We start from the raw sequence: 26,547 nt of genomic DNA on the forward strand, positions 1-26,547 counted from the left end.
CAGCAGCGGAATAAAGCCTTGAGGGCACGGAAGTGTGGCAGAGATGGTTGCACGATACAGATCTCACAATATGCGTGGTCAGAGCACTGCATCCTCCCCACAGCCTCTTGACATCCATACCATCACCGTCTCCACTTTACAGATGAGCAAACTGAGGCTTGGGGGGAAAGCTCAGGCCTTTGCCACAAATCTCATGGCCGGCATGAGTCCAGTTTGGGTCTTACTCTGTTGGATGCCACAACCTGTTGCTGCCTGCCTTGGCTTCTAAAGGACCCGGGAGGGGAGCCCTCCCCAGAACCCAGACGTGGGGTTGGCTCAACTGGGGGCTCTCAGTTTCCCTCCTGGTGTTAAAACCCTTTCTGAAGTCCCCTCCTCGTGGCCTCTAGCTGAGCTGCTGGGTCTCCAGAAAGGACCGCAGAGGGGCTGGGCAAGGGCTCTGGATGGGCTGCAAACAAGATGTTAAGGTGGGAAGGACCTAGGCCTCTGAGAGGAGGGTGTGTGGGATGGGAGTGGGGGAATGTGTGAGGACAGAACCCCACCCTTGTCCTAGCCCTGGCGCTGGTGTTGGGGTGTCCAGCATGTGGAGGAAGGCCCTGCAGGACGAGAGGAACACAGGTCTGGAAATTCACAGGAAAACCCCCCACATGCTTTTGATTCCCCCTGGAGGTCCCCTGCCCAGATGTCTGAGGTTTGGCCATTCTCTGGACATCTCTGGGCATTTGCTGGGTACTTGGCAATACTCCCTACTGCCTGGTGAGCAGGCATGTCCCATGTCCCCCTTGGTTCCCATTCCAGAACCCTCTTTTCCTCCACCTCCAAGCCTTTCTGTCACAGAGGTAATCTCTCTGACTGCACAGATGAACCTTCTGGAAGCTGTCCCCCTCCCTGTAGGCAGCTGGAAGCTTCCTTACACAAGAGCCCATAGCACCCAAGTGGGCTGTGAGCGGCTGTCACTTTTACTACCCTGCTGGGTTGAAGGCTCCCCTAGCCTGACGTTCTCCAGGAAGGGAGTCCAACAGGCTGACAGGTGTCTATCCCCCATGCAGGCAATGACTCAGGATGCAGCCAGCAGCCACCACGTGCACAGAGGACCGCATCCAGCATGCCCTGGAGCGATGCTTGCATGGACTGAGCCTTGGACGCCGTTCTGCATCCTGGTCAGGTAGGTCTGGGAACCGGGAAGGCATTCCAGAACTGGAAGAAGCCTCAGAGGCCAGGTGTGGCAGCCAGCAGATTCTGCTTCCATCCCTGTGTGCCAGGTGAGCAAGTTTCCAAACCTCGCCTGGGCAGGAGGCAGACACAGCCCCTGTTTAAAGTCCTCCATGTGAGGCTCTCCAGCTTTCTCTCCTTCCTTCCTTCTTCCTTTCTTTCTCCTCCCCTTCCTCCTCCTCCTCCTAGCACTGTCTTGTTTCCTCAGCATCTGTGGACACACAGAATGGAACCTGTTAGAAACACAGCCACTATCTCCAAAAGAGCAGCTGGGACTTCAGACCGCTCTCCCCGGACACCGTTTGCTTGTTTCTGAGTCTTTCCACAGCCCCACTCGGCTCCTCCCTAAATAGAACAAAGAGAGACTCTCCGCCAGGCTGCAGGGTGTCTGCAGGCTGAGGTGGTTGTGTCCCTGGAGGCTGGAGCCTAGGTATGAGCATGCCTGGCGCTGCTGAAGGTTTCCTTACACACTGTCACGTAGCTCTCTGCTCTGAGATGGACAGCCCCTGCTTCTTGAGCATGCCTGCCTCCTTCCTGCCTCAGGACCTTCGTGCTTGCTGCCTGGCTCTCTTCCCTGGAAACTGGCCCCCTCTTATGCTGGTCTCAGCTCAAGCGTCACCTCTGTGGACATCGTTCTCTGTCCTTTGGAGTTAGATAAAATTGGATTAACTCTCACTGACTGTACAACCTTGTACATTCCACTTGTCCTTGTGGGACCCCCAATTTCTTGCCTGATAATGGGGATAATTATGACTAGAAGATGGGAAACTGGGCAGAGAGAATGTGTGCAAAGACCCAGCACCATACTAGCACATAGTAATCAGTAAAGAACGCTTTTCCTTCTTCCTTCCTTCCCTGGTTTTGATGGAGCCAAAATTTACACAGGGTTGGCGGCGGGCATCATTAGATTAAGAAGTATGGAAATATCTGACTTCTGCAAGGCTCTTTTTTCTGCAGTTGGTTTCCCCCCCCCCCCCGTCTTTTTCCTGCAGTACTGGGTGTTGAACCTAACGTCTCGTGCCTTCCAGGCAGGTGCTCGACCACTGAACTACACCCCCAGCCCTTTTGCAAGTTTTAAACAGAAAAAAAAAAGATCTATAGGTACACAATGCACTTCCAGGGGTTTGAAAGGCACTCGCGTGCCTGAGGAGGCATGGACCCCCAGCTGCATGAAGGTCAGGTCCCTGCCACTCCTGCTGCATTCACCCCCCCCCCCCACTGGTGCAGCCCCATCCCTGTGGTCCCCTCTTTAATCTTTAGGGGTTTGCCCTTGCTGACTTCAGGGAAACAGAGACCAACACATTAAGAAAGCCTGGGGAAGTCACGATGACAAGTGCTTGGAGCTTTTTAACAGTGAATCGAGCTTCCCCTTCCCAGGCTCCGCCGCCATCTCGGGAGGCCCCGTGACTGCCACAGACAGTCTTGCTCTTGGGTCTGGCTGGGGTGGAGCAGCTAGCTCCTCATGGCTCCTGTCTTCAGTCTTCTAGCCGTTTCTACCTCTGGCCCAACTTCCTTGCGTCTGGTAGGAATTGGCACCCACTGCAGGAAAGCTGGGTGAGGGGGGGCAGTGAGACCACTGCGGCACCCCGAGGTGCCGGAGCAGAGTCTCGGCAGGCTCATTGGCCTCTGAGGGATCCTAGCTCACACCAACAAGCCCCCATGGCTAGGGAGCTCCCTGCAGGTGTGGGAGTAAGAAGCAGGTCATTCAGTCTTGTGGGCTTGTTTGCTGTCGTCGTCGTTGTTATATTGCTTTTGAGTGTGTCTCACTCTATAGCCCAGGCTAGCCCTGACCTATGTAGCCTACGGTGCCCCCGAACTCATGATCCTACTGCCTCAGCTTCCCAAATACTGCGGTTACAGGCCTGTGCCACCAGGCCTGGCTTTGGTATGTCCTGATGGAGCTTAGGGACTTTTAATGATGGCATTTCTCCAAGACTCTCTTTAGAAAGAAATATTCAGGTACAGTTCTCCCACAGCGGGATTCCAGAATAACCCCCCTTCTCTGCAGCCTTTGCCTGTGGTTCGCCAGAGAGAGCGAAACTAACCACTAGTCTAACTTGTCCCCTGTCTAGCTGGACTGTGTCTGAACTGCTGGAGCTTACAGGAGCTGGTCAGCAGGGACCCAGGCCACTTTCTCATCCTCCTGGAACAGATCCTACAGAAGACCCGAGAGGTGAGGGTGACCCAGACATTGATGATCACGGCTAGGATTGACTGTGTGTCGTTAAGACATAGGTCCGTTCTGAGGCTCCTGGACCATGTGATGGCTTGGCCAGCCCGGGGGCCCGTCAGCCACACTTGTGCGTGGAGTCGCTCTAGGAAGGGTGTTTTCTGTCCCGCGTAAACATGTAGCAGGTGCTGCGAAGGCCCGGGTTCAAGCTACTTCTTAGGATAAGTGTAGGTTGTAAGTCAAGGTATGGACTGGAGGGAGGGGAGGGGCGGAGCTTTACTGAGCTCCTTTCTCAGAGGGATCCACAGCAATAGTGACAAGGAAGGGAAACTGAGGCCTCCGCTGACAGCTCAGTGTGCAGGCTTTTGTGAATGCAGAGCTGGGCTGAGGTTCCAGAATGGACCGAGTCCCCAAAATAGACTCTGGCTGTTTTACAAAAGAGTCCCCTTTAAGTTGTTTGTCTTTTTTTTTTTTTAAATGCATGACTGAGTTGTAAAGGTGATTTTCTCTCTCAGCCGGTAACTCCTAGTAGAAAGTCCATCACTTAAGTTCATTACTTATTACAGCATTCACGGTCATCCTCCTGGTATCAGATTGTACTTGGTGCAAACCAACTCAAGGGTCACTCCCCCTCCTGAGAGCTCAGCTCCCAAACTCACATGCAAAGGACGCACTGCCACGGAGCACCAAGGGGGGAGGGGGATTTATGAAAGAGCTCAAGCAAAAGTTGTGAGAGAGAAGGAAGTGTCTGAATTAGTCTGCGGGGGTCGGCACAGAAGAGACGGTGGGCCGGTCTGTACGCCTCCCACCCACAAGCTGCACAGCGGCTGAGAGACCTTGACCCCCTGTCATCCCCATAGGTCCAAGAGAAAGGCACCTACGACCTCCTGGTCCCACTGGCTCTGCTCTTCTACTCCACGGTCCTTTGTGTAAGTCCAGCTGGGCCACGAGCTGACAGGGAGGGGAGGGAGGAGCGGCCTCCATCCGGGCCACAGGACTCATAGCTCGAAGGACACACAGAGAAAGTTGGGAGCGAGGACACCCGAGAAGGGGTTTGATCTTCCGACCCCTCCGTAACGCCACCCTGGGATGCCGCTAGTCACTAGAGATGGTTGGCATGGTGCCTGGTATCGTGAGGATCTGTGTCGTCGTCGTTGTCACATGGTCATGAGAAATGACATTGGGAGATTCCTAGGTCTGTCTCCTCATTCACCCTAGGGATCAGCTTGACCTGCTGTGACCAGCCCTGGTTTTCACCAGACTGGTGACCCAAATGGCTGCTTGTACATTGAACTCAGTCCACCCAAAGAGTGGGAATATTTGCCTCTCATGAGGATATTTACATAGGAATAGCATATGCATTGAAGATGGTTCCTCGGAATGAGTACCAGCAGGGGCGCCATTTGCAGGGACCTCCGAGCTGACAGCTTCTCAGAGAGGCCTCCTCAAGGGTTGGATAAAACTGTGGTTTCTTTGATGAAAACAGAGCCCGTTGCTATAGAGACACTCTGGGCATCATCCTGTTCATCTGTTGTTCCATTTTCCCTGATCTTGTCCTAGAGCATCCTGCTCTTGGGGAATGTGTACCCTTTGTGGGATATTCCAGAAAGGGGTCAGAAGCTGTCCTGGAACATAAATGAACTCTTGCTCGCCTAGCTCACTTTGTACTGTCCCATTTCCATCCCAGACACCTCACTTCCCGCCGGATTCAGACCTCCTTCTGAAGGCAGCCAGCACCTACCACTGCTTCCTGAGCTGGCCGGTTCCCTACTGCAGCATCTGCCAAGAGCTGCTCACCTTCATTGATGCTGAGCTCAAGGCCCCAGGTGAGGACCGAGGGGGCCAGGAATCACATGACTAGGGTAGCTATCTGTTCTGGGACAGTTCTTCACATACGGCCCACCTCATCCTTACCCACGCCCTGGTAAGGGGCTGACAGTGCCCTCTTCACAGTGTGCTTGGCCATCATCAGATGGTTGAGCTTGCACAAGCTAAAACAGTCAATGTGGGAATGATTTAAAAATGAATTGTTCAGAGAGGCCAGAGCAGGCCTGGACCTCTGTTCTGATCAGCTAGGGGCTCTCCAGGGCTGTGCGGCTCACTTAGAGAAGTCTCCAGAATAATAATAAAGAGGCCTTTCTTTGTTCTCTTTGCCCTGGGAGCAGATAGGCAGTGGCAGGGATGGCTTTCCCAGGGACAGGGCCTGCTGCTGGGAATGGAGGAGCCGATGGCTGTCCTGACCAGTGTCAACAAGGACGTTGCGCTTCCGGGTTCGTTCATATTTAGGAATTGAAAAATAAAGGGTTCTTATCAGCAGCACATTCACTAAAATCAGAACAAAATGTAAGAGTTCTTGAGAAATTGTGGCTGCTGTCTTAGCCACATTATTTATTTTGTGTAGGGTGGCGGTGCACATGTATGCCTTGGTGTGCATATGGGGTCAGAGGACAGCTGGGAGTCAGGTCTCTACCCCCACCAGAAGGGTCCTGGGGATAGAATTCGGGTCACCAGGCTTGGCGGCAAGCACCCTTTCTTACTGGGCCATGTCGACCGCTGCAAACACTGTTTTTAAAATGAGAATCATAAGAAAGCCATGACAGAGCAAGAAGAAGAACCAAGTCTGATTTGCTGGGAGACGGCCCCATCCATACCATTCACCACGTCTCTATTCCCAGGAAGTCATCTCAATAGATGCCCAGAAAACATTTGCCTAGCACCAACACTCGCTCTTGATATTCAAAACCCCTCGATGTATGGAAACTATTGCCGCAGAAGTATTTTCAATATGGCAACAGCCCAGGTGAAGTGCTATAAGCATTTCCATCCAGCCTGAGCACCTTTCTGGTTTCCCTTATATGTATTTTGCCTATGCAAAAAGAGACCAGAAATATTTCTTCATCTGGAAGAGGTAACATTTTCATTTTATAACACCCAATTGCTTATCCAAGTCTGAGACGATCACCTGGATGAGTAACCCACATCAGGAAAACCAGCAGATTAAGCTTCACCATTTGCCAGCCCCACCCAGTAGGAAAACATCCTGGACTTTGGAGGCAGAAGTAGGAGGGCTGCTGCAAGTTTGAGAGCCAGCCTGAGCTACAGAGTGAGATCCTGTTTCAAAAAGAAAGAGATGAGGGAGGGAGAGAAGGTGGTGGGAGATAGGGAGGGAGTTGAGGAGGGAAGGAGGGAGGGAGGGAACATAACTGAGACAAAATCTGAAAAATATAGGATGAGAAATGTGAATAAACTACACAGAGGAGTCAGTCGTTACTAAAAGACTGTTAGCTGAAGAGATGTATTGTGGCGTTGAACCAATATCATAATAACATCAGGTATCATTGTAACCAAATCAAAGTAACAAGATCATTTAAAATGGAACAACTAAAGCCTATTTGAAATTATAAATATTCTACAGAAGCATTTAATTAATCGTTTGCTATGTGTTTATTTAAAAAAGAGAAGACAGAGAAGGAAGTATTTGCATTACTAGGTCTTTAATAATGCTAAAGTTATTAAAATAGCACAGACTGGTGTGGAAATAGATGAATAGAACAGAAGGTAATATCAAAAACAAGTTAAATATAGGAAAGCTATGATATGGCAAAGAGACATCCAAAACCAGTAATAAAAGTATCAGAATCATTTTTTAAAATGAGTTAAAATTCTACCCTAAAATATGTAATCCCATAGAGTGTTGGTGGTACACACCTTTAATCCCAGCACTCTGGATGCAGAGGCAGGTGGACCTCTGTGAGTTTGAGGCCAGCCTGGTCTATAAAATGAGTTCCAAGACAGTCAGGGTTACCTAGAGAGACCATGTCTCAAAAATAAAATAAAATAAAATCCAAATGAAGCTCCATTTCAAACATAAAATAACTTGCAGATAAGTAAAAGATTTAAGCATGGAAAACAAGACAATAAAAATAGCAGAAGAAAACCAGGGTACTTGGACCTGGACTGGAAAAGAGCCACCAAACACAGTTCTAGACAAAAGCCACAGAGAGCCATGGGAAGCACAGAAGTGAGGTCTCATGACATGAATGACCAAGTTAAAAAAATATTTATAGTGATAGGAATTATTTTAGACCTAGGAAGGTTCTTTTGAGTCAGTTAAAAAAAAAAAAAAAAACTGGCAGGCACACCAGTGAAACTATAAACAAGGACACGATTCTTATCATCAAAAAGAACCCTGAATGGCTGAGCAATGCCTACACACTAGGAATGAAGCAGATGCAGAATTAAAGGGGCATGTTTCCCCCTTTCAGATCGCCAGACTTTAAAAAGACTGAAAATAGCAATGTTGATGGGAAAGAGATCTCGTTCAGCTCCAGGATCACCCTTTCATGCTGCTGTTCCATTCCCGGGACTCAATCCGGAAGAATAAGCATGGCTGTGCAAAGATTTAGCAGAAAGGATGTTCATTAATCGTTCTTCCTAATCACTAGCCAATGCAAAACCCTGAAGAATGACCGGGGTTCAGTATATGGTAGCAGAGTCACTTGGTAGAATGCTATTCAATTTTCTAAGATGGGGGCAGGTGAGATGGTTCAGCAATTACCAGCTAATACCGCTCTTGCAGAGGATCTGAATTTTTTTTTTTTCTTTTAAAAAAACTATTTTTTTAATTTCACATGCATTTTGGCATCTCTTTAAAATAGAGATTTTTGTTTTTGTTTTATTTTTTATTTTTTTTTTAAGTAAATTTATTTTACAACATCATTTAGTTCAACATAATAGCCACAGATTCCCCTGTTCTCCCACTCTCGCCCCCCTCCCCCTCCCCCATCCCACCCCCCATTCCCACCTCCTCCAGATCAAGGTCTCCCCGAGGACCGGGATCGATCTGGTAGACTCAGTCCAGGACCAGTCCCCCCTCCCAGACCGAGCCAAGTGTCCCTGCATATGTCCAGGATTCAAACAGTCAACTCATGCAACAAGCCCAGGACCCGGCACCAACACACGGCTGCCTCCCAAAAGATACTGCCAGAAAAGACTGCTGGCAATGGACGAGAGACGGCAGGAACTGACCTACTCCGGTGATGGGATGGCCAGACACCCTGTTAGTTGTGCCATAAACCCCATCCAAGGAAGGTCTGAGGAATCTGGATGCAGACATCCATGGCTGGGCCCCTGGTGGAGCACTGGGATTCTAATTAGTGAGAAAGAAGAGGGTTTATATGAGCGAGAATTGTTGAAGCCAGGGTTGGATAAAGCACAGGGACAAATAGCCAAACGAATGGAAGCACAGGATCTATGAACCAAAGGCTGAGGGGCCCCCAACTGCATCAGGCCCCCTGAACGGGTGAGGATCTGAATTTAGTTCTCAGAACTCCTATTGGGCAGCTCACAGCCACCTGAACTCCAATTCCATGGAATCTGTCGCCCTCTTCTGGCCTCCCAGAGCACCTGCACTCACATGTGCACTTTCCCTCACAAAGGCACCCTATGCACACAATAGAAAAGTAAAATCTTTTAAAAATGATATTTAAAAACAGCAACTTAGATCAAAAGATGTTGATGAACTAGTTGACTGAAGAAGTCACCCCACAATGCATTGTTTGTTGTACTCCCTTTGCTTTTCTATCGCAGTGTTTACCCACTCTGGGTTGTATTTAGTATCAGCGGCGTTTTCCTGCTGTCATACACAGTAAACACAAGCTGACAGGAACATTACATCCTATCCCCCGACTCAGGGGTGGTGAAAAGCTCAGGCCTGAAATTTTGTTTGTGAATTCCTTTGTCAGGGTCCATGACGGACTTTTCCAGCCAATCAGCTGATCTGTCTGCTCCTCAGCTTTCACCATTGGTGTCCCTACCACCAGTCAGCACCAATAAGAAAAGCAGGTGGGGGGGCCACTGGTGAACCCCTAAGTCTTCCTATAAGATGGCCCTCTCCTCACAGTAGGGACTTGGGCAGAGAATTAAGAGATCTAAGTCCCTGAGAAGTTACTGCACCCGGAAAGACGTTACAGGCTATCCTCAGTAGGCGGTCCGCTAACCTAACTTAACACAGCAATCAGTGTAAGGTCCAATCTGTCATGGACCTGTCCTGGCTTCTGACTGTTGACTCGGGTCCCTTTCCAGGAGGCAAAGCTTTTCTTTCCTTTTGCAATTTCAAGAGAAAGGGTTTAAGCTTCAAATGCCTTGCCGATGCCTCTGTGCACACCAAAGAACTGAATGGCTTCTTTATTTGAAGCGGTCCAGGGAGGTGTTGCATGGGGGTGGGGCATCACCTCTGGGGGGACTGCTTCCCGCTTTCAAGCAGAAGCGTCTGGCCAGCCTTAGTCAGATGCACGCTATGCCTTGAGATGCTTTTGTGGGTTGCTGGTCAGGAGCACAGTTCTCATCTGCCCAGCAAACAGATGTGGAGAGGCAGGTGGAGGCGAGGCCATGACCCTGGGATAAAAGGATGCTAAGCTTGGGAGTCCAGAGACAGGCAGAGGAGCCCTTGGTGATGGAAATGGAGGATGGGCCCTTTGCTTCAAAGCAGGGGGACCCAGAAGCGGCCACTCATTGCTGAGAGTCCTTGGTATTTCCCCGACTATGAGAAGTCTCAGATCCACACGCACTAAGGACCTGGGAAAAGTCAGATGCCGGGAGCAGGAAACTCTCACAGAGCTGCCCATTCCTCTGTGGAGGGCAAGCGGAACTGAAATAGGAAGCTATGGCCTCTCCTGAGAATCATTTCTAAACAGCTCAAAAGCTCCCACAGGTATAGACTGAGCCTGTATCAAAGTTAGAGTCCATTTGCTGCTGAGCCAAGAGCAAGGTAGTAGAGCTGACTTCAGGAAAGGCAGGAGAGTATCCAGGTTTGGTGGTGCGTGCTGTTGATCCCAGCGCTTAGGAAGCAGAGACAGGCGGATCTCTGTGAGTTCGAGGCCAGCCTGGTCTACAGAGTGAGTTCCAGGGCAGCCAGGGCTACACAGAGAAACCCTGTCTTGAAAAACCAAACCAATAAACCAAACAAACAAAAAACACACTTGTGAGTTTTCTCTCTCTACAAGGTAACCTCTACTTTAACAGAAGCCAAACCCTAGTTCCCAGCAAGTGGTGGGTTAAACAAAGTTACCTTCTTCTACGTGACCCAGAGGCAGGCTTATTAGAGAGTGTCTTAGTGTGGTTTTTGATGGTGCTTATTTCTGCACAACCCTCCCCATGCTCAGCAGGCCTGGCCAAGGGAGGCAGTAGGAGGGATGGAGGGCAGGGAGCTTGAGCCCCTGAAGGAGAGGCCAACATCTCTGTGGTCTCTTGGTACCAGACCTCTGTGATTCCAAATCCTGGCTCGGAGTCTGCTGTTCTCTAGCTGCTAGGCCCTTTGGCAAGATGTGAAGCTCATGTAAACCTCCGTTTCCCCATCTGAACAATGGGCACACAGCGCTGCCTGTCTCTCAGGACAGTCTGTGAAGTCCGGCTTTCGTTGATTTCATCATGCAAGGGACAGTCAACATCCAGATGCTGATACCTTCAGAGACAGGTCCTGTCAAGGTCAAAAGAGAGATAACGAGGGACTTAGGGAGCTAGGCCCTTCCCCAATTACGTCTCAGAGACTCAGTTGCTATGGAGACAGCAGCTAGTAGTCTCCATATGTAAGGAGGAAGTGGGTGGTTATCAAAGCAGGGCTTCCTATTTTTTCTTGACTCCACCCCCATGGTGTCAGCCCTACAGCACAGCCCTTTGGGGCTTCAGCCTATGTGTTTATTGGGAGTTGACTCCTTGCTCACCCGGTGACGCAGAATATCACACCGTGCCTGCCAAGGACTGATCTGGAATCCTGGCTGGTGACACCGGCCCTTTCCATGTGAGGCATTCAACAATTTTCAAAGCATACACACCTCAGGGATCGTCTCACCAGGCCACATACAGTCCTATTTGGTGAGGAGATGACGTGACACTCCCAACATGTACGCAAGTGAGAAATTCACTTCCCCTGTCCAGGCTACACAGCCAAGTGTGAGAGAAGGAACACGAGCCTCAGTGTGACAAGGACCTCTGTTTCGGTGCATACTGGCTAATGACTCTGGACAGGTTGCCTCACCTCTGAGTCTTCCCGTCAAAGCTGGACTTCTTCTGCGGTTGATCATGACTGAGATGTCATTACCGTGTGCTCGCTCACAGTGTATTCAACATGGCGAGTGCTGTCTGTCCCATGTGTCCTCAGAACAGCTCTTGGTGTAGTCACTGGTATACTCATTGTTGGGATGGTGAAACAGGAGCTGGTCAGCAAGCAGCTTGTCCACGCTCACACACTCACAAGTGCTCCACATGGGAGCCTACATCTACTTACTGCTAAAAGTCATGGAGAAGTCCTCTGCCGTTTTCTTGACACCTCATTCCTACCAAGACAGGTGGACCCTGTGCCTGGAAGACCCAGCTGTGCCTGTCTTCATGCAAGCACTCTGCTCCTGTGGGGGACTGTCCTGCACAGGACAAAGTCCCTCGTCCTGTGTTGCTCTGTTCTAGTAGGTTCCCAGCTCAGGCTCTAGCCCACCAGTGCATCCCCGCAACCCCCTCACCTCATGATCAGCAATAGAGGCCATCACCCAGAGAGGTCAGAGGACACCGAGGGATGTCTTCAGGGTGGGGTTGGGAGTTTTATCAAATGGTTGTGTTTCTACTTGGAACTGTGGGTGTCTTGACTATGCTGGCGGGTCATTAGCTCAGAACACAGCTTTCTCTGGCGCAGCGTGTGCCGGGAGGTTCCAGTGTCTTCCCACATGTTCCCCTACCGGTGCTGCAGAATAAAGCAGGGAAGTACATGGAGAGCAGCCCCCACTCTGTGCCACAGGCCCAAGATGAGGCCATGGAAATACCCATAACATGGGCATAGGGAAGTAGCGTGACAGAGGGCGGTCCTCGTCATGCATGTCACAGAAGAGTGAGTACAGGGTCTGCAGTTGCCAACAATGCCCGATACTCCAAAGACACATATACAAGGAAGGTATGGGCAGCTGGGCTTGGCGCCAGGGCAAACACCTGGCATGGAGTGCAGTGGGCTTGGAAATCCACAGCCTGGCATTTGGGGGGAACTTATATTCAGGGACAGGGACTTCATGGCTTGGGGTGTGACTGGCTGTCCATCCTCAGTCCACAGAGGCAGGACCGGGAGTGAAGAAAAGCATTGATGGGCTGTTGCTCCCGTTCAGCTGTAACACCTGAGTGCTGCCTCCCAGCACCACGTGACTTCTGGGCGGGACTGACAGCCTACCTGTAATCCCAGTGCGTGGGAGGCAAACCCAGGGAATCCCCAAGGCAAGCTGGCTGGCTAGATAGCAGAACCAGCAAGCTCTGGGTTCGAGTGAGAGACCCTGCCTCTGTTTAATAAGGTGGAGAGCAGTCGAGAAAGACACCCTGTGCCAACCTCTGGCCCCCACAAGCGCACGCATACATTGCATGCACATTCATACACATATGCAAGCCCATAAACATGTAGTACACATACACATGCAAACACACTCGCACCCACAATAAAAACAACATTAGATGGAGCTAGGGAGGGTGGGTGCTTGCCTAGCACACCCTACGCAGCAAAACACACACACACACACACACACACACACACACACACACACACACACACACACACACACACTAAAAGGGAATAAAGGCAACAGAAGATTTGCTTGTTTGTTCGTCTGTGTGTACAGCAGTCTAGAATAACGTTGGTCTATGCTGTGTGTGGCATAAGGTGTGGCGGGGTTGAATTTATCATTGCAATGTATGTGAATGGCCACTAGATGGCACCCCGAATCCTTAGATTCTAAGGATGGAGTAAAAGCCAGTTTTAAGGATGCCTTAAGCAAATTAGACGTAACCTGAGCGTTTGTGGCGATTACAGAAACCAAACATCACACAAAAAGGCCAACAATTAAAGCAGTTAGGTCCCAGGTTGTCAGAACACGGATTGGTGATTTCCTGTCATTTACTAAACAAAATTCAAAGCCTTTGTGTTTGTTTATAATAAGCTCTCTTGGCTTTCCTGCATCCAAGGGGAATCCCCTCCTGCTACTCAACTCAGTCCCAGCCAGGGGTGCCCTGTCCCCAACAAGGACTTCCTTGTGACTATTTCTGGATGTTGTTTCCTTTTAGGGTGTTTGAAGTCACAGGGGAGGAAGGGAGGCGGGCTGTGATGGGGACTGAACTTCAGAGAAAGCAGGCACTAGGCAAGACTCAGGTCCCCGAGGTGGTGTGGGAAGCCAGGCAGAGAAGAGGAGGGCAGAGGGTGCTGCCTGGCTAATCTGAGTCTGATGGGTGCCTGGCACACACATCCTCCCCCACTGCAGGAGGACACCAGGCCTGGGTGACATTATGCAAGGGTCTAGGAGCTACTTGACAGCCTCTTGGGCCCGAGTTCTCCCTTCCATGAAGTTCTCCCTCCCAGGAAAGCCACGCTGGTGCATCTGAGTGGGCCTGGGACTCAGCTATGAGCAGCCCAGAGGTGTCCCCGCAGCTGTCTCTTCAGGAGGAACTGAGGAGCCGGGATACATGAGGACTCTAACATCCCTTTCTCCCCTGCTACCTGTCCCCAGTCTGGGACGGGGCCTGGACAAAGTGGTCAAGAAGGGACAGAGGGCAGCCAGAGAGACTCGGGATGGCTTTGGTATGAAGGCTGAGGTCACAGGGTAGTACGCTGCAAGGGAAGATTGACTGGTCCACGAAAGCAAAGCACTAAAGCACTTGCCCAAGGACTGAAAAGCAGCTGACTTCTGCAGCTCCCCCCCCCCCCGAAGCCTCATGGGCCACTTCCAGCCCGACTGTCCAGAACCTAGCTTGGAGGGAGGCCCGGGAGGATTGCCTGGGACCTAAGCCCACCTACCTTCTCCTCTGTTTGTTGGTCCACAGGGATCTCCTACCAGCGGCTGGTGAGGGCTGAGCAGGGCCTGCCCATCAGGAGCCACCGAAGTTCCACTGTGTGAGTGTTCTTGGGGGAGGGAAAAGCAGGACCTTCCACCCTTTCCACCCCCCTGCATCAGCACTGACCCATTACTGCCCATTTCAGTCACCAACCAACGAGGAGCCTGGGAACTGCTGGCTGTGGTGGTGTTTTGTACTTGATTTCCATTATCCCACCTTGGGTCTTCCTTCAGACTGATTTATTTTTATTTTTATTTTTATTTTTAATGAGTGTTTTGTCTGCATGTATGTCTGTGCCCATAGAGGGCAGAAGAAGGTATCAGATCTCCTGGGACGGGAGTTCCAGATGGGTCATAAGCTGCCCTATGGGTGGGAATCGAACCTGTAACCTCTGGAAAAGCAGCCAGTGCCCTTCACCGCTGAGCCATCTCTCCAGTTCCCTTCCTTCAGATTCTAAAAGCGAGCCAGCACACACTACGCTCTTCATCTCTAATTTTCAGGTGAAGAGACTGGAGGTCAGAGAGGCCAAGTAATTTCCCCAAGATTACACAGTTAGTGAGTCGTTGAGTCTCTATCCCATTTAAATAACAATATCTGACTGGAACTCCACATGCTGATGTTATCTCCACCTCTGAGTCCTTGGCTGTAGTGTGTGTGTGTGTGTGTGTGTGTGTGTGTGTGTGTGTGTGTCTCTGTGTGTGTGTGTGTGTGTGTGTGTGTGTCTGTGTGTGTCTGTGTGTGTGTCTGTGTGTGTGTCTGTGTGTGTTGGTTTTGAATTACTTTTGAGACAGGGTCTTACATTGTAGCTCACACTAGCCTAGAGCTTTGTATCAATTCTCTGCCTCAGTTTGCTGAGTGCTGAGATTTCTGGCATGAGTTGTCACACCTGACCCTTTGGGGTCTGCAGTTGGGAAAATACTAGAGAATGGACCCGTGCTGAGGACCCGCCAGGGGTCTCTGAGTTTGTCAATGCTGCCTCATCCTGACGTGCCAGAAACCCAAGGACCCGGGCCCCCCCCCCTCTGTCTCTCACAGACACACACATCACACCACTGAGCACACACTGCTCTAGGCACGTGAAACACTTCTAAGTTAAAAATGAGCCAACAAAAAAGCCCGTGGCAGATGCTGAGAAACAGAAAAGGAAGTCTGGGCAGTTCATCCCTTCTCGGCAGTGGATCCGGTCCTGGTGACCACACTGTAGTGCCTGTAGCATGGATGGTGTCAAACCCTCCACATACCAAGAACTTTCACTTACAAGAACTTTCAGTGTCTCTTTGGTATATCCAAAATGCCAGCGTGTGCCTTGGTAAATTATTAAGAAAAATAAGCTCACAACCCTGAGGTGCCTGGGTGGCTCATCTGGTCATTAAAACTACTTACAGATGAATGGACAGGCCTTGTATAGGGTGGACATGCCAGACAAAAGGAAGGCCCGGGTCTTCGGTGAGTGGAACTGGACTGCCTGTGGTTTAAACTTAGGAACTGTTTGCTTCTGGAATTTTTCATTGTATATACTGGAGCATGGTTGGCCGCAGGCACCCGAGACCTTGAGTAAGGAGGGCTGTGTGCAATCGTTGAGTAAGTAAATAAGGTATTTCCAGAAACCTGAGGAGGTGAACCGGTGAATAACCACCGATATACCTTTTCATTATTCACTGAAACTCTGAACATTGTTCTCTTATTAAATTAAAAGTTTTGTTTTTATTCTATGTGTGTGGATGTTTTGCCTGCATGTATGTCTGTGCCCCATGTGAGTAACTGGGGCCCGCAGAGTTCAGAGGAGGGCATCAGATCCCCTAGGACTGGAATTACAGATGGTTATTAGCTACTCTGTGGGTACTGGGAATCGAACCTGGGTCTCTGGAAGGGCAGCCCGCGCTCTTAACTGCTGAGCCATCTCTCTCTGGGCCCTCAGCACTGTTCTAAGCATCCTTATTGATAGGGATTCATTTAAGCCTCGTATTAACCCTGTGAGAAAGGGCCTTCCTTCTCCAGTAAGGCAACCGAAGCACCAGAGTTGCCAGGAAAAGCCGAGAGTTGGAAAATGTTCTCATGTTCATTGTCTGTTAACTGAGACCAATGACAAGATCGTTAGCAGAGACGTCAAGCCGGACAGGGCAGGGGCACAACTGTCCTTGTCCTGCATACAGTGTGCTTCAGCACATGTCTGTGGTAGGAAGGGGTGACCACGTGCTCAGCAGGGCCTCGGACGGACACCGTTCACAGAGCCTGCCTCTTTTCAATTCTGAGTAGAGAATTAAAAACACACAAACAAGAACCAGTGTCTCTGATGGATGGGGACTGTCGGTCTGTCTCTGTGCTCTGACCTGCTCCCCGCCCCCCTCCACGGCAGACACCTGTCGAGCCTGGTGGGAACCCTGGGTCCTTGGTGCCTCTCCGCCCTGGAGTTTGATGCAGTGTGGGATTGTGAGAGTGAGAGCAGGCTCAGACCATTTCTGCTGCAGCCCTTGTGGGTTAACATTCTGAGGTTCTGAAACCCGCAGAGAAACGAGAAAGGCCACTGTGACGCACCCCAGGCTCCGTGATTCTCTTAATATTTGAATGTGTTTGAAAGTTTCCATAACAAAGACATTGAACATTGACACCACAGGGCCCCAGGTGTCCTGCTGGGTGGGAGGCAGAGGTGGCCCAGCACTTACCTCTCCCAGCCCCAAACTAGAAGCCTGGTCCCTCTGGGCTAGTTTTGAAAGATGTCCCCAGGAGTGGAGGATTCGGAGGCAGGGCTGACTGGACACCTTTTCCTCTGGGCGGATGTCACCCGGGCCACACTAAAGGACATCCATGGCAGGCCTGCTCTCTCTCCCCCGAAAAACGGTCACTGGACTTCAAATCACCTCGACTAGTACTCATCCTTTTGTGAATAACTCACATCCATTCAGATTTCCCAAAGGAATAAATGTCTATGTAAAAATCAAGGCAGACAGTAAGCTAAGGGCAGAGAATCATGGGCAGACTGGAATACATAGCATGAGCCTGTCTTAAAGTCAAACTTAAGGTGAAACTTAGGTTTAAAAGTAAATTCAGGTTTTTGTTCTTGTTTTTTGAGGAAGAATCTCTTGTATTACAGGCTAGCCTAGAAACTGGTATGTAGATAAGGTTGACCTTGAACTTCTGACCCTCTTGACTCTCCCTTACAAGTGCTGGGTTTATAGTCATGCATCACAACACCAAGTTTATGTGTGGATCGAACCCAGGGCTTTATGCATGCTAGATAATCACTCTTATTAACTGAGCTACATCCCCAGCTCTTCAAGTTCAGTTTAAGAAAAATATTTATTTTTAATTATTTGTGTGTGTGTGTGTGTGTGTGTGTGTGTGTGTGTGTGTGTGTGTGTTTTGCGGGGAGTATAGGTATGTGAGTACAAGTGCCTGCAAAGGTTAGAAGTGTGGAGCTTGGTTACAGATGGTTGTGAGCTACCACATGGGTGCTGGGAACGCGGGTTCTCTGCAGGAGCAGTATCCGTGACTAACTGCTAAGCCTTCTCTCCAGCCCCTCTTTTGAGTTCAGTTCTGAAAGAGGCTTTGAAAGTCTTTGAAAGCTCCACCTGCAAAACACTCCAGCACAATCATAAGCATTCCCCATGGAAATGGACACCCATCGCCCTTAGCCCCTTCCAGGCGGCTGCTGTCACTTGCCCAGTTCTGCTGGCCTGTGAGGAGTCAGTCCCATAGGGAATTGAGCCCCCCAGGCACAGAGGACGCAGCAGCACCGTGGCCTGTCTTCTGTATCCCCCAGCACTGTGCTGTTGCTGAACCCGGTTGAGGTCCAGGCTGAATTCCTTGCTGTGGCAGACAAGCTGAGCGCACCTGGACAGTCACCACATGGCGCCTACACCACCCTGCTCCTGCACGCCTTCCAGGCCACCTTTGGGGCCCACTGTGACCTTCCTAGCCTGCACCGCAAGCTGCAGGTAAGGACCAGGGAACCTGGGTCCATGAAGAAGCATTTTGCTATGGAGATATGCTACCTCCATAACCCCAAGTGGCATTGCTAGACAGTGGTTACAGGGCTGGCCCTGGTGTACTTGCTGGGTCCTGGCCAGAATCTGGCCATGCCCTGGGGCACTGGGATGGGTGTTGGTGCCTAGTGTCCCAGAAGAAGGCACCATGCCATGGAAATGGGGATGAGATTTGGACAAAGGTCTGGTTTCTTTTCTTGGCTCTGTGACCAGTTAGCTGTATTGTGTGGACAACCCTTCACCACTCTGTGTGCATGAGGGGTGTGAAATCCTTCCCACTCTGTTAGTGCTCTCTCTGGGCTCCCCCCCCCGCCCCCGACTTCTTAAAATGAAAGTAGGAGGGCAGTGGAATAAGGGAAGCTCCTTAGCCATTCAAGGGCCAGGAGAGTGAAGAGGCTGGGGGCGGCTTGCTCACTACAGCCCTTGGCCAGGTATTGGGGACTGGGAGAGGCAGGTGGCCTGGCCGTGGGCCAGGACCACACCTGTCTCCTCCTGCACCTGTAGTCCAAGACGCTAGAAGAGCTCGAGGACATCTTCACCGAGACTGCAGAAGCCCAGGAGCTGGCATCTGGCATTGGGGACGCAGCAGAGGCCCGGCAGTGGCTCCAGACCAAGCTGAAGGCAGTGGGAGAAAAAGCTGGCTTCCCTGGCATCTTAGGTGAGGGCGAGGGGACAGCAGCGCTGCCCACGTCCCCGTCGTCTATTCTGGTGCCCAGTGTGTGCACGCCAGCAGACCTGGCTGCTCTGGCCCACAGAGCCTTCCAGTGGCTGGGTTCCCCGGCATCTGGGTGCTCCTCAAGTCCCCGGGCAGAGCTCCTGTGGGCAGCACCAAGGCTGGGTTGCCATCGTGTTAGCAAGAGGAAAGGAACTCGCTGAGGGCGTCGGGATGCTCTCTTTACGTCTGCATGCGTCCCTGGGCCCACCTACATCACGGTCACATCTTGCTCTAAAGAAGGTTAGAGAAGTTCCGGCCACTCCTACCTACCACAGAGTCAGGTGGCACAGATTCTGAGCATCAGTTGGCTTCAGGGTACCATGTTCCCCACACAGCCTTTTAAGGAGCCTGGCATGGTGGCACACACCTGGAACCTCAGTACTTGGGAGAACTAAGACAGGGAGTTTATGGGTTTGAGGCCAGTTCTATAGTGAGACCTTGTCTCAACACAAACATGCAAGCCGGATGGCGGTGGTGCGCACCTTTAATCCCAGCACTCGGGAGGCAGAGGCAGGCAGATCTCGGTGAGTTCGAGGCCAGCCTGGACTACAGAGCGAGTTCCAGGACAGCCAGGGCTACACAAAGAAACATTGTCTTGAAAAAAACCAAAAACCAAACAAGAAGCCATGCAAACAAACCTTGTAAAGTGTTTCTGATCTTTCCCTGTACTGACAATAAAAGGAGGCTCAGAGCCTGTGACTTGTCCACACCCACATAGCTGGGAAAAGGCCCGCCATCTACATAGTACTTTAAAGAAAGGCCCTGTAGCTGAGAGTCAGGTATCCCAGCATTCATTCTGCCTCAGCCCACCCATCTCTGTGGCCTCTTGTCTCTACTGTTCCCACTCTGCCTCTTCTGTTAGGCCAGGGCACTGGGCTGGCCCTTCTTCAGGGCCCCCTCCCAGTCCCCTCTTCCTGTCCTCTCTGCTCTTACAGACACTGCAAACCCTGGAAAACTCCACACCATCCCCATCCCTGTCGCCAGGTGCTACACATACAGCTGGAACCAGGACAGTTTCGGTAAGGGACAGCTGGAGTCAGGGCGCCAGAGTCAGGGTGCCGGACCCAGACTGCCAGCTGTCTGTCTGATCCTGTGAATGCCTCACGTTCCTCTGGGCCCTCTCACTACACAGGCCAGAAGCCTAGTGGTTGGGGGGGGGGACCTCTAGCCCTGGACCAGACACCTCCTGCCCTTCCAGAGCCCATCACCCTCTGCAAGGGTTCAGAGGACACCAACCCAAACACTGTCTTTGTCTCCCTGTAGACATCCTACAGGAAGTCCTTCTCAAGGAACAGGAACTGCTGCAGCCAGGGATCCTGGGAGATGATGAAGAGGAGGAAGAGGAGGAGGAAGAGGAGGACTTGGAGATGGACAGGCACTGTGCTGAAAGGGACTCGCTCCTCTCCACCAGCTCTCTGGTGTCCCACGACTCTGCTCTGCTGCTTACCTCCTCTCAGGCCCCGGGGCCAGTGCTGTCCCGCCAGGTTCTGACCACCTTCGTCTCGGGGCTCTCGGATGGCGTGGACAGTGGTTACGTGGAGGACAGCGAGGAAAGCTCCCCAGAGTGGCCCAAGAAGCCCGGCAGCCGGCAACGCCAGGGTCACCGCAGGCCTGGGCATAAGTTCAACAGGATCTATAAGCTCTTGAAGAGCACCAGCCAGCTGGTCCTGTCCCGGAGGGACTCTCGGAACCTGGAGGGCAGCTCCGACCCAACCCTGCCCCTGCGGCGGGCAGGGAGCCTCTGCAGCCCCGTGGACTGTCCAGCCCAGTTCCCCTCCAGGGCTCAGCGCTCACACTCCCTACCCCAGCCCAAGCTCAGCACCCAAATACCCAGCTGGCTTCTGGCCCCACCCTCACACCACCAGCGCCGCCGCCGCCCCTTCCTCAGTGGGGATGAGGACCCCAAGGCTTCCACACTACGGGTTGTGGTCTTTGGCTCTGATCGAATTTCAGGGAAGGTGGCCCGGGCGTACAGCAAGCTCAGGTAAGGATGGGGAACGGGGTGCCGTGGCTCTGCCTTGTGCAGCATCATGGTGGCGCCTGCCCAGAGTCCTGGAGTCACACCGTGGGTTCACCTCTCACCGTCTCCTCGCTAGGAGACTGGAGAACAGCCACCCGCTCCTCACACGGTTCTTCAAGCTTCAGTTCTTCTACGTGCCTGTGAAGCGAAGCCACGGAACCAGCTCGGGCGCCCGCCCGTCCTCTCTGAGCCAGACGTCCCCGCTCCCTGCAGACCCCTTGAGGCGCCACAGCCCTGCTGTACGTCCCCAACCTTGGGCCAGATGGGATGGGAAAGTGGCATAGACAAGAACGGGTTCCAGGGACTGGCTGAAAAACCGTCCCAAAGGACCCCCTGTGTCTGCGAGCACTTCCACCTGCCTGGCCCTTGTTTCCAGGTGTCCGCCCTGCGCTTGGGTGTGAGATTCTGCTGTATGACAGAGATGGAATCCCGTCCTAATTCTCTTGGGGTTACAGATGTAACCCTGTGCTCCGTAGCTATGATGGGCTGGCCTTCTGTGTGGCTGGGGATAACTCTCATTCCTTGCCCCAGGAGCTTGGCATGGCCCCGTGGGAGGACAGTACCAACGACATCTCTCACTACCTCGGAGTGCTCGACCCCTGGTACGAACGCAACGTGTTGGGCCTCATGTACCTGCCTCCGGAAGTCCTTTGCCAGGTAGGTAGACGCTGCGGTAGGGGTCAGAGCCCACTGGCCGCTGTCACTCAGCCTCACTGAAGATTCTGGCTGCGGGGAGATCCATGGAGGCTTGGAAAGGAAGAGGGGGGGATATGTAAGAAGCAGAATGGAAGCTGAACCCAGGGGTGTTGGGGACAAGAGCTGGGGCCACTGTGGTAAAGGGGGCAGATCCTCAGAAGGGCACAAAGGAATTTAGGGGTCTCCCGAGAGGCCCGTGTGCCAGGCAAGGTGGGCACCGAGGCGACCCTGGGCTCCCTGCCCAATACTCCCTCCAGATTCCCTCTCACTCTCTCTCTCCCTCTTGTTCTCTCTGCCTGCCTGTGTGCCCTTACCTCCCTTCCTCCGACGGCTTCTTCACTCTGCCCTGTCCCCCACCCGGCTTGTCTGTCCCCTCTACCACAGCAGTCCCTGAAGGCAGACCCTCGGCCCCTGGAGGGCTCGGCCACCCAGCTGCCCATCCTGGCCGACATGTTGCTCTACTACTGCCGATTCGCGGCCCGGCCCGTGTTGCTGCAGGTCTATCAGACGGAGGTGAGGCGTGTGTGCCGTCCTGTCCCTCCCAGACTCCCCGGTAGCCGTGGTTATCATGGCCAGGTCCCCGGCCGGGGGCCAGCTGGGCCGGCGGCACCCCGCCCTCACCCCTAAAAGCCCCCGGGCTAGCCCAAGGGGTCCACACTGATCGATGTGCGCCGCTCCTGCCCCTTCCAGCTGACCTTCGTCGGCGGAGAGAAGACGACGGAGATCTTCCTTCAGTCCCTGGAACTGGGTCACTCGGCGGCCACGCGGGCTATCAAGGCGTCAGGTGGGCACTGGGGGAACCCTTGTAGAGATGGTCAGGGGGAGGTGGGGTCCTGTGAGGGGATAGCAGGGGAAGGGCGGAAGGGAGGGAGGAGGAGTAGGGAGCACAAGGAGAATCCTGGCCCCGGGGAGTCGGGGCCTGGAAGAGTCTAGGCCAGAGGAAGGGGGGCACCCAGGGAAGTGGGGACACTGGAAGGTAGAAGGAGTGAAGGGTGTCTGTGTGGCACAGGTCCGGGCAGCAAGCGGCTGGGCATCGATGACGACCGGGAAGCCGTCCCCCTCACACTACAGATTATTTACAGTAAGGTGAGCGAGGCCTGTGCCGGGTTTCCTTCCTCCCCAGGGCTTGGCCCCGGAGCTGCCTCAAGGGTCCTCAGGTCCTCTCGCAGACCCCAGACTTCCCTTGGTACCAAAAGGTGGCCCATGAAGCATCCAGACCCTCCCAAGGCGTCAGGCTCTGGGCTGAAGGGTTTGGCCATGCTGCCTTCCAGGGGGCCATCAGTGGGCGAAGCCGCTGGAGTAACCTAGAGAAGGTCTGTACCTCCGTGAACCTCAACAAGGCCCGCCAGAAGCCAGAGGAGCTAGGTGAGCAGGCTAGGTGAGAGGATGGCTGGGCGGTGTGGCTGGGGGGTCCGGAGCCTGGCCTGAGCCGCCCTTGACCTTCAGACTCCAGCGTGGAGATGCTGACGCTAACCCTGACAGAGGTGCTGAAAAGGCAGAACCCGAGGTCCAAAAAAGGCTTTAACCAGGTAAGGGCTCTCCTCACCTTCCACCACAGCCCTGGCGGGAGTGGGCGGGGCTTGCACGTGAAGGTGACTAAGTGTTGTGTGTGTGAGAGATGGACGGACGGATGGAGAAGGGGTTGCTGGGAAAGGAGAGGCACGTGTGGGTGGTGGTTGGGGGTAAACACAGCGTGGAAGGTGGAGGATGAGTATAGATGAAAAAGGTCGTGTGGTTGTACGAGGGTCGTTCAGGGTCACCAAGTCTGAGCCAGCGTGGGCGCCACGTCAGGGAACTCTGGGGTCTCCGGGTTGGAGAGGGCAGGGCACTGATTCCTCCAGACTCAGAGGCAGAGACTGGGGAGGAGGCAGTCTTGCTTGATGGTCAGCTCTCAAGAGCTGCCAGGCAGTCCTGTCCCCCACCCCCACCCCCACCCCCACCCCACCCCCACCCCAGTTCTTCTGGGCACTTCTAGGGAAAGGAAGTGCTCAGGGCTGGCAGAGGTATGGCCAGGGCTCCAGTGCCTGACCAGGGCTTCCCTTCCAGATCAGTACATCCCACATCAAAGTGGACAAGGTGCAGATCATCGGCTCCAGCAGCTGCCCCTTTGCTGTGTGTCTAGACCAGGATGAGAGAAAGATCCTACAGAGCGTGGTCAGGTGAGAACGGAGGCCAGCTCAGCTAAGCAAAGGTGGTCCCAGGGAAGGGTGTTTCTTCTCTCCCGTCCAAGGTCTGCAGAGCCCCGTTCTTGCCCTGCCCTGCCCTGTAGGTGTGAAGTGTCGCCCTGCTACAAGCCGGAGAAGAGCAGCCTGCCACCCCAGAGGTCCTTCAGCCAGCCAGCACAGGCTGCTCCTGACCTGTGCTCCCTTCTCTGCCTCCCCATCATGACGTTCAGTGGAGCGCTGCCCTAGTGCTGAGGGACCAGGCTGGACAGGAAAGCGCCCAGGTTCTCCTGGACCACTCTCCAGGGCAGCTGCTCTCTGTGGAGAACCGAACTGTCCTGGGCTGCATCAGGATCCCTCTGTAGGCCCTGCCATGGGCCAGGGACATGTGGCCAATGGTATCTGGAACCTCGGAGATCTGATGAGGAAACAGGCATTAGGAGAGAAGGGCCTCACCTTGTACATTCCTCGGAGCAGAGGGAGGCATGGGTGAGTGACCCTGAAGAAAGGTCTGAGTCTTGACTGTGGTTTAGGCCTCCTTTCCAAGCCCTAGGCTGGGCCTGCCTTTGGTTTGTCTAGAGGTCAGTCTCTCGGAGGCATAGACTGGAGAAAGCTGGGGGAGACCTTCATTCCTGGCCTCAGATACCATCTCTTTATCCTACCACCCCTATTACAACATGCACCCTTTCTCTCTGAAGTTCCCCGGATCCCTTGAAAAACAGCACTAATATTTGGTCCATTGCTAGGACCTGGTACGGTTTCTTTTCTGAGCCCCTTTCTGGGTCTCAGATGCTGGGGAGACAGGACAAACTTGGTTCCTTTCTAGCCAAATGAGCAGAGGAAGTTGATGTTTCTTTGATCCTCCATTTCCTCAGTATTTAAGTAAAAGGGAACTAAGTCCTCAGAGGGAGTGCCCCTGAAGACCTTGCCCAGGGCCTGGCTCACAGCAGCTGCGCGGAAAGACTGGTGCCTGGCCCTCTGCGGCTGATGCCCTGCTTTTGCCCTCGAGTACTGTCCTTGCTTCAAGGTCATCCTCAGTTGACCTTTCCCCACCTACAGATGAGGCTGAGCCCATGCGGGCTAAGCAGCAGTCAGGAAGGGCCACCTGGGTACGAGTCCTCCTCCACTTCCCTAGCAGACGGGTCCAGGGCCGGCACTTCCTCTCAGTTGGAGGGCTGGTGCGCACTGTGTGCGGCAGCTTCGCCCTCACACATTGTCTAGACAAGATCTCAGCAAGGTAGAGGACAGAGAGGTGACTAGCTAATGGGAGAGACGGGGCACTCATGTACAGGGAAAACTGGCACACAACAGGCCAAGACCCAGAAACTGAAGCCTCCCGGACTGGGGTGGGGGGCTCAAAAAGTTGACAAAAAGGTAGCTAGAGTGATAAGGCAGCAGGCTGGACCAGGACTTGGGCTGGCACAGGCCGGTAAGGAACCTCGGAAGCTTAGCAAGATGCACAGAGAGCCCTCCTTCCTGCCCTCCAGAACTGTTTTGCACCAGAGACCCTGGGCTCCTCTGAGCCCATGAAACGCCAGAGCGCCCGTGACTTGGGAGACTGTGGACAGAGTCACTGTGTTGTCATCCCTGCATCCTAGCTGTCCGTGTGTCTGTCAGGTTCTGGAACAGTGTCCAGTCATGCATCTCAGTGTACTTCAACTTGCCACGTGAGCGTGTTGTTCTCCTCGATGACCGGCATGACATGAATCAATGGATGGAATTTAATATTATTATTAAATAAAATTGATTTATTGTATAGTTAGTGACCTACAGTTACGGAGCATGTCGCTGAACTGTTTGGGCTTTACGTTTGTCAATTCAGGGCTGGAGGGGTGGCTCAGCAGCGCTCACTGCTCTCTCTTCCTGAGAACCCAAATTCTCAGTGCCTGCGTGGGGGGGGGGGGGGGGGGGGCGGGGGGGGGGCGCTCACAACTCCAGCTCTGAGAGATCTGATGCCCTCTTCTGGCCTCCGAAGGCATTCATGCATGTGGCATTCACTCACACAGAAACACACACATAAATAAAAACAGTGAAAGTAAATTTTAAAAATATTTCACATGCCGGGCGGTGGTGGCGCACGCCTTTAATCCCAGCACTCAGGAGGCAGAGCCAGGCAGATCTCTGTGAGTTCGAGGCCAGCCTGGTCTACAGAGCGAGATCCAGGAAAGGCACAAAGCTACGCAGAGAAACCCTGTCTCGAAAAACAAAAACAAAACAAAACGAAAAAAATATTCCACATGGAGCAGAAGTAAGGCTCCTGGGGATTATTTTATTTGTAATTTTCCGCTCTATAGAAAATATGTTTGTGCTAAATTTCCATCCACACTTCTCCATTTCAACCTCATCATACATGCTCACCCACAGGACAAAACATCCCATACACCTCTGCAGATGGAGTTCTCTATCACTCACTTGAGAAACATAAACCTGTGTATCCTGAAGTCCCTGTGCCCCTTGGAAGGGGGTGGGCCCGAGGTTCTTGTCTCTGATGAGAGATAGAGGACCTGGATCTGTCAAACTAGGGAGAGCAAGGGAAGAGAGATCAGTAATGGCCCGGCACACCTGAGGACGTGGGTCCCAAGGAGGGAAAGGGAAGTGTTGGACAGTGGGGGACGCCAGCTCCAGCATCCCAGAATAGCCGCTTTGGCTGTGAGGAGGTTACAGTGGCATCAGTAGGCTGCCGTACGTGTCGAGAACTCAGTGGACTAAAAGTGGGAACACCCGTTCTTTCCCACGCAGCC

General features: G+C 52.8%; 1 protein-coding gene across 3 annotated transcripts in view; it reads left to right on the top strand.

The window, feature by feature from the left end:
- The window catches only part of Pik3r5 (phosphoinositide-3-kinase regulatory subunit 5), a 65,877-nt gene extending 40,299 nt beyond the window's left edge, over positions 1–25,578 (top strand). For 2 of the 3 annotated variants that reach the window (XM_037200564.1, XM_028869392.2), the window contains exons 2-19: positions 1,047–1,162; positions 3,282–3,382; positions 4,240–4,308; positions 5,067–5,205; positions 14,219–14,288; positions 17,991–18,165; positions 18,718–18,871; positions 19,864–19,947; positions 20,192–20,912; positions 21,025–21,187; positions 21,480–21,605; positions 22,029–22,157; positions 22,335–22,428; positions 22,654–22,730; positions 22,916–23,009; positions 23,091–23,173; positions 23,691–23,803; positions 23,914–25,578. In XM_037200564.1, the coding sequence (XP_037056459.1) occupies positions 1,060–1,162; positions 3,282–3,382; positions 4,240–4,308; positions 5,067–5,205; positions 14,219–14,288; positions 17,991–18,165; positions 18,718–18,871; positions 19,864–19,947; positions 20,192–20,912; positions 21,025–21,187; positions 21,480–21,605; positions 22,029–22,157; positions 22,335–22,428; positions 22,654–22,730; positions 22,916–23,009; positions 23,091–23,173; positions 23,691–23,803; positions 23,914–24,055 (2,637 nt within the window). In that variant the 5' untranslated portion in view covers positions 1,047–1,059 and the 3' untranslated portion in view covers positions 24,056–25,578. The remainder of the gene's footprint in view (positions 1–1,046; positions 1,163–3,281; positions 3,383–4,239; positions 4,309–5,066; positions 5,206–14,218; positions 14,289–17,990; positions 18,166–18,717; positions 18,872–19,863; positions 19,948–20,191; positions 20,913–21,024; positions 21,188–21,479; positions 21,606–22,028; positions 22,158–22,334; positions 22,429–22,653; positions 22,731–22,915; positions 23,010–23,090; positions 23,174–23,690; positions 23,804–23,913) is intronic. The other variant, XM_037200565.1, reaches the window with a different exon arrangement.
- The last annotated feature ends 969 nt before the right edge of the window (positions 25,579–26,547 follow it).

This window comes from Peromyscus leucopus, chromosome 8b (assembly GCF_004664715.2).
Source record: "Peromyscus leucopus breed LL Stock chromosome 8b, UCI_PerLeu_2.1, whole genome shotgun sequence".
NCBI lineage: Eukaryota > Metazoa > Chordata > Mammalia > Rodentia > Cricetidae > Peromyscus > Peromyscus leucopus.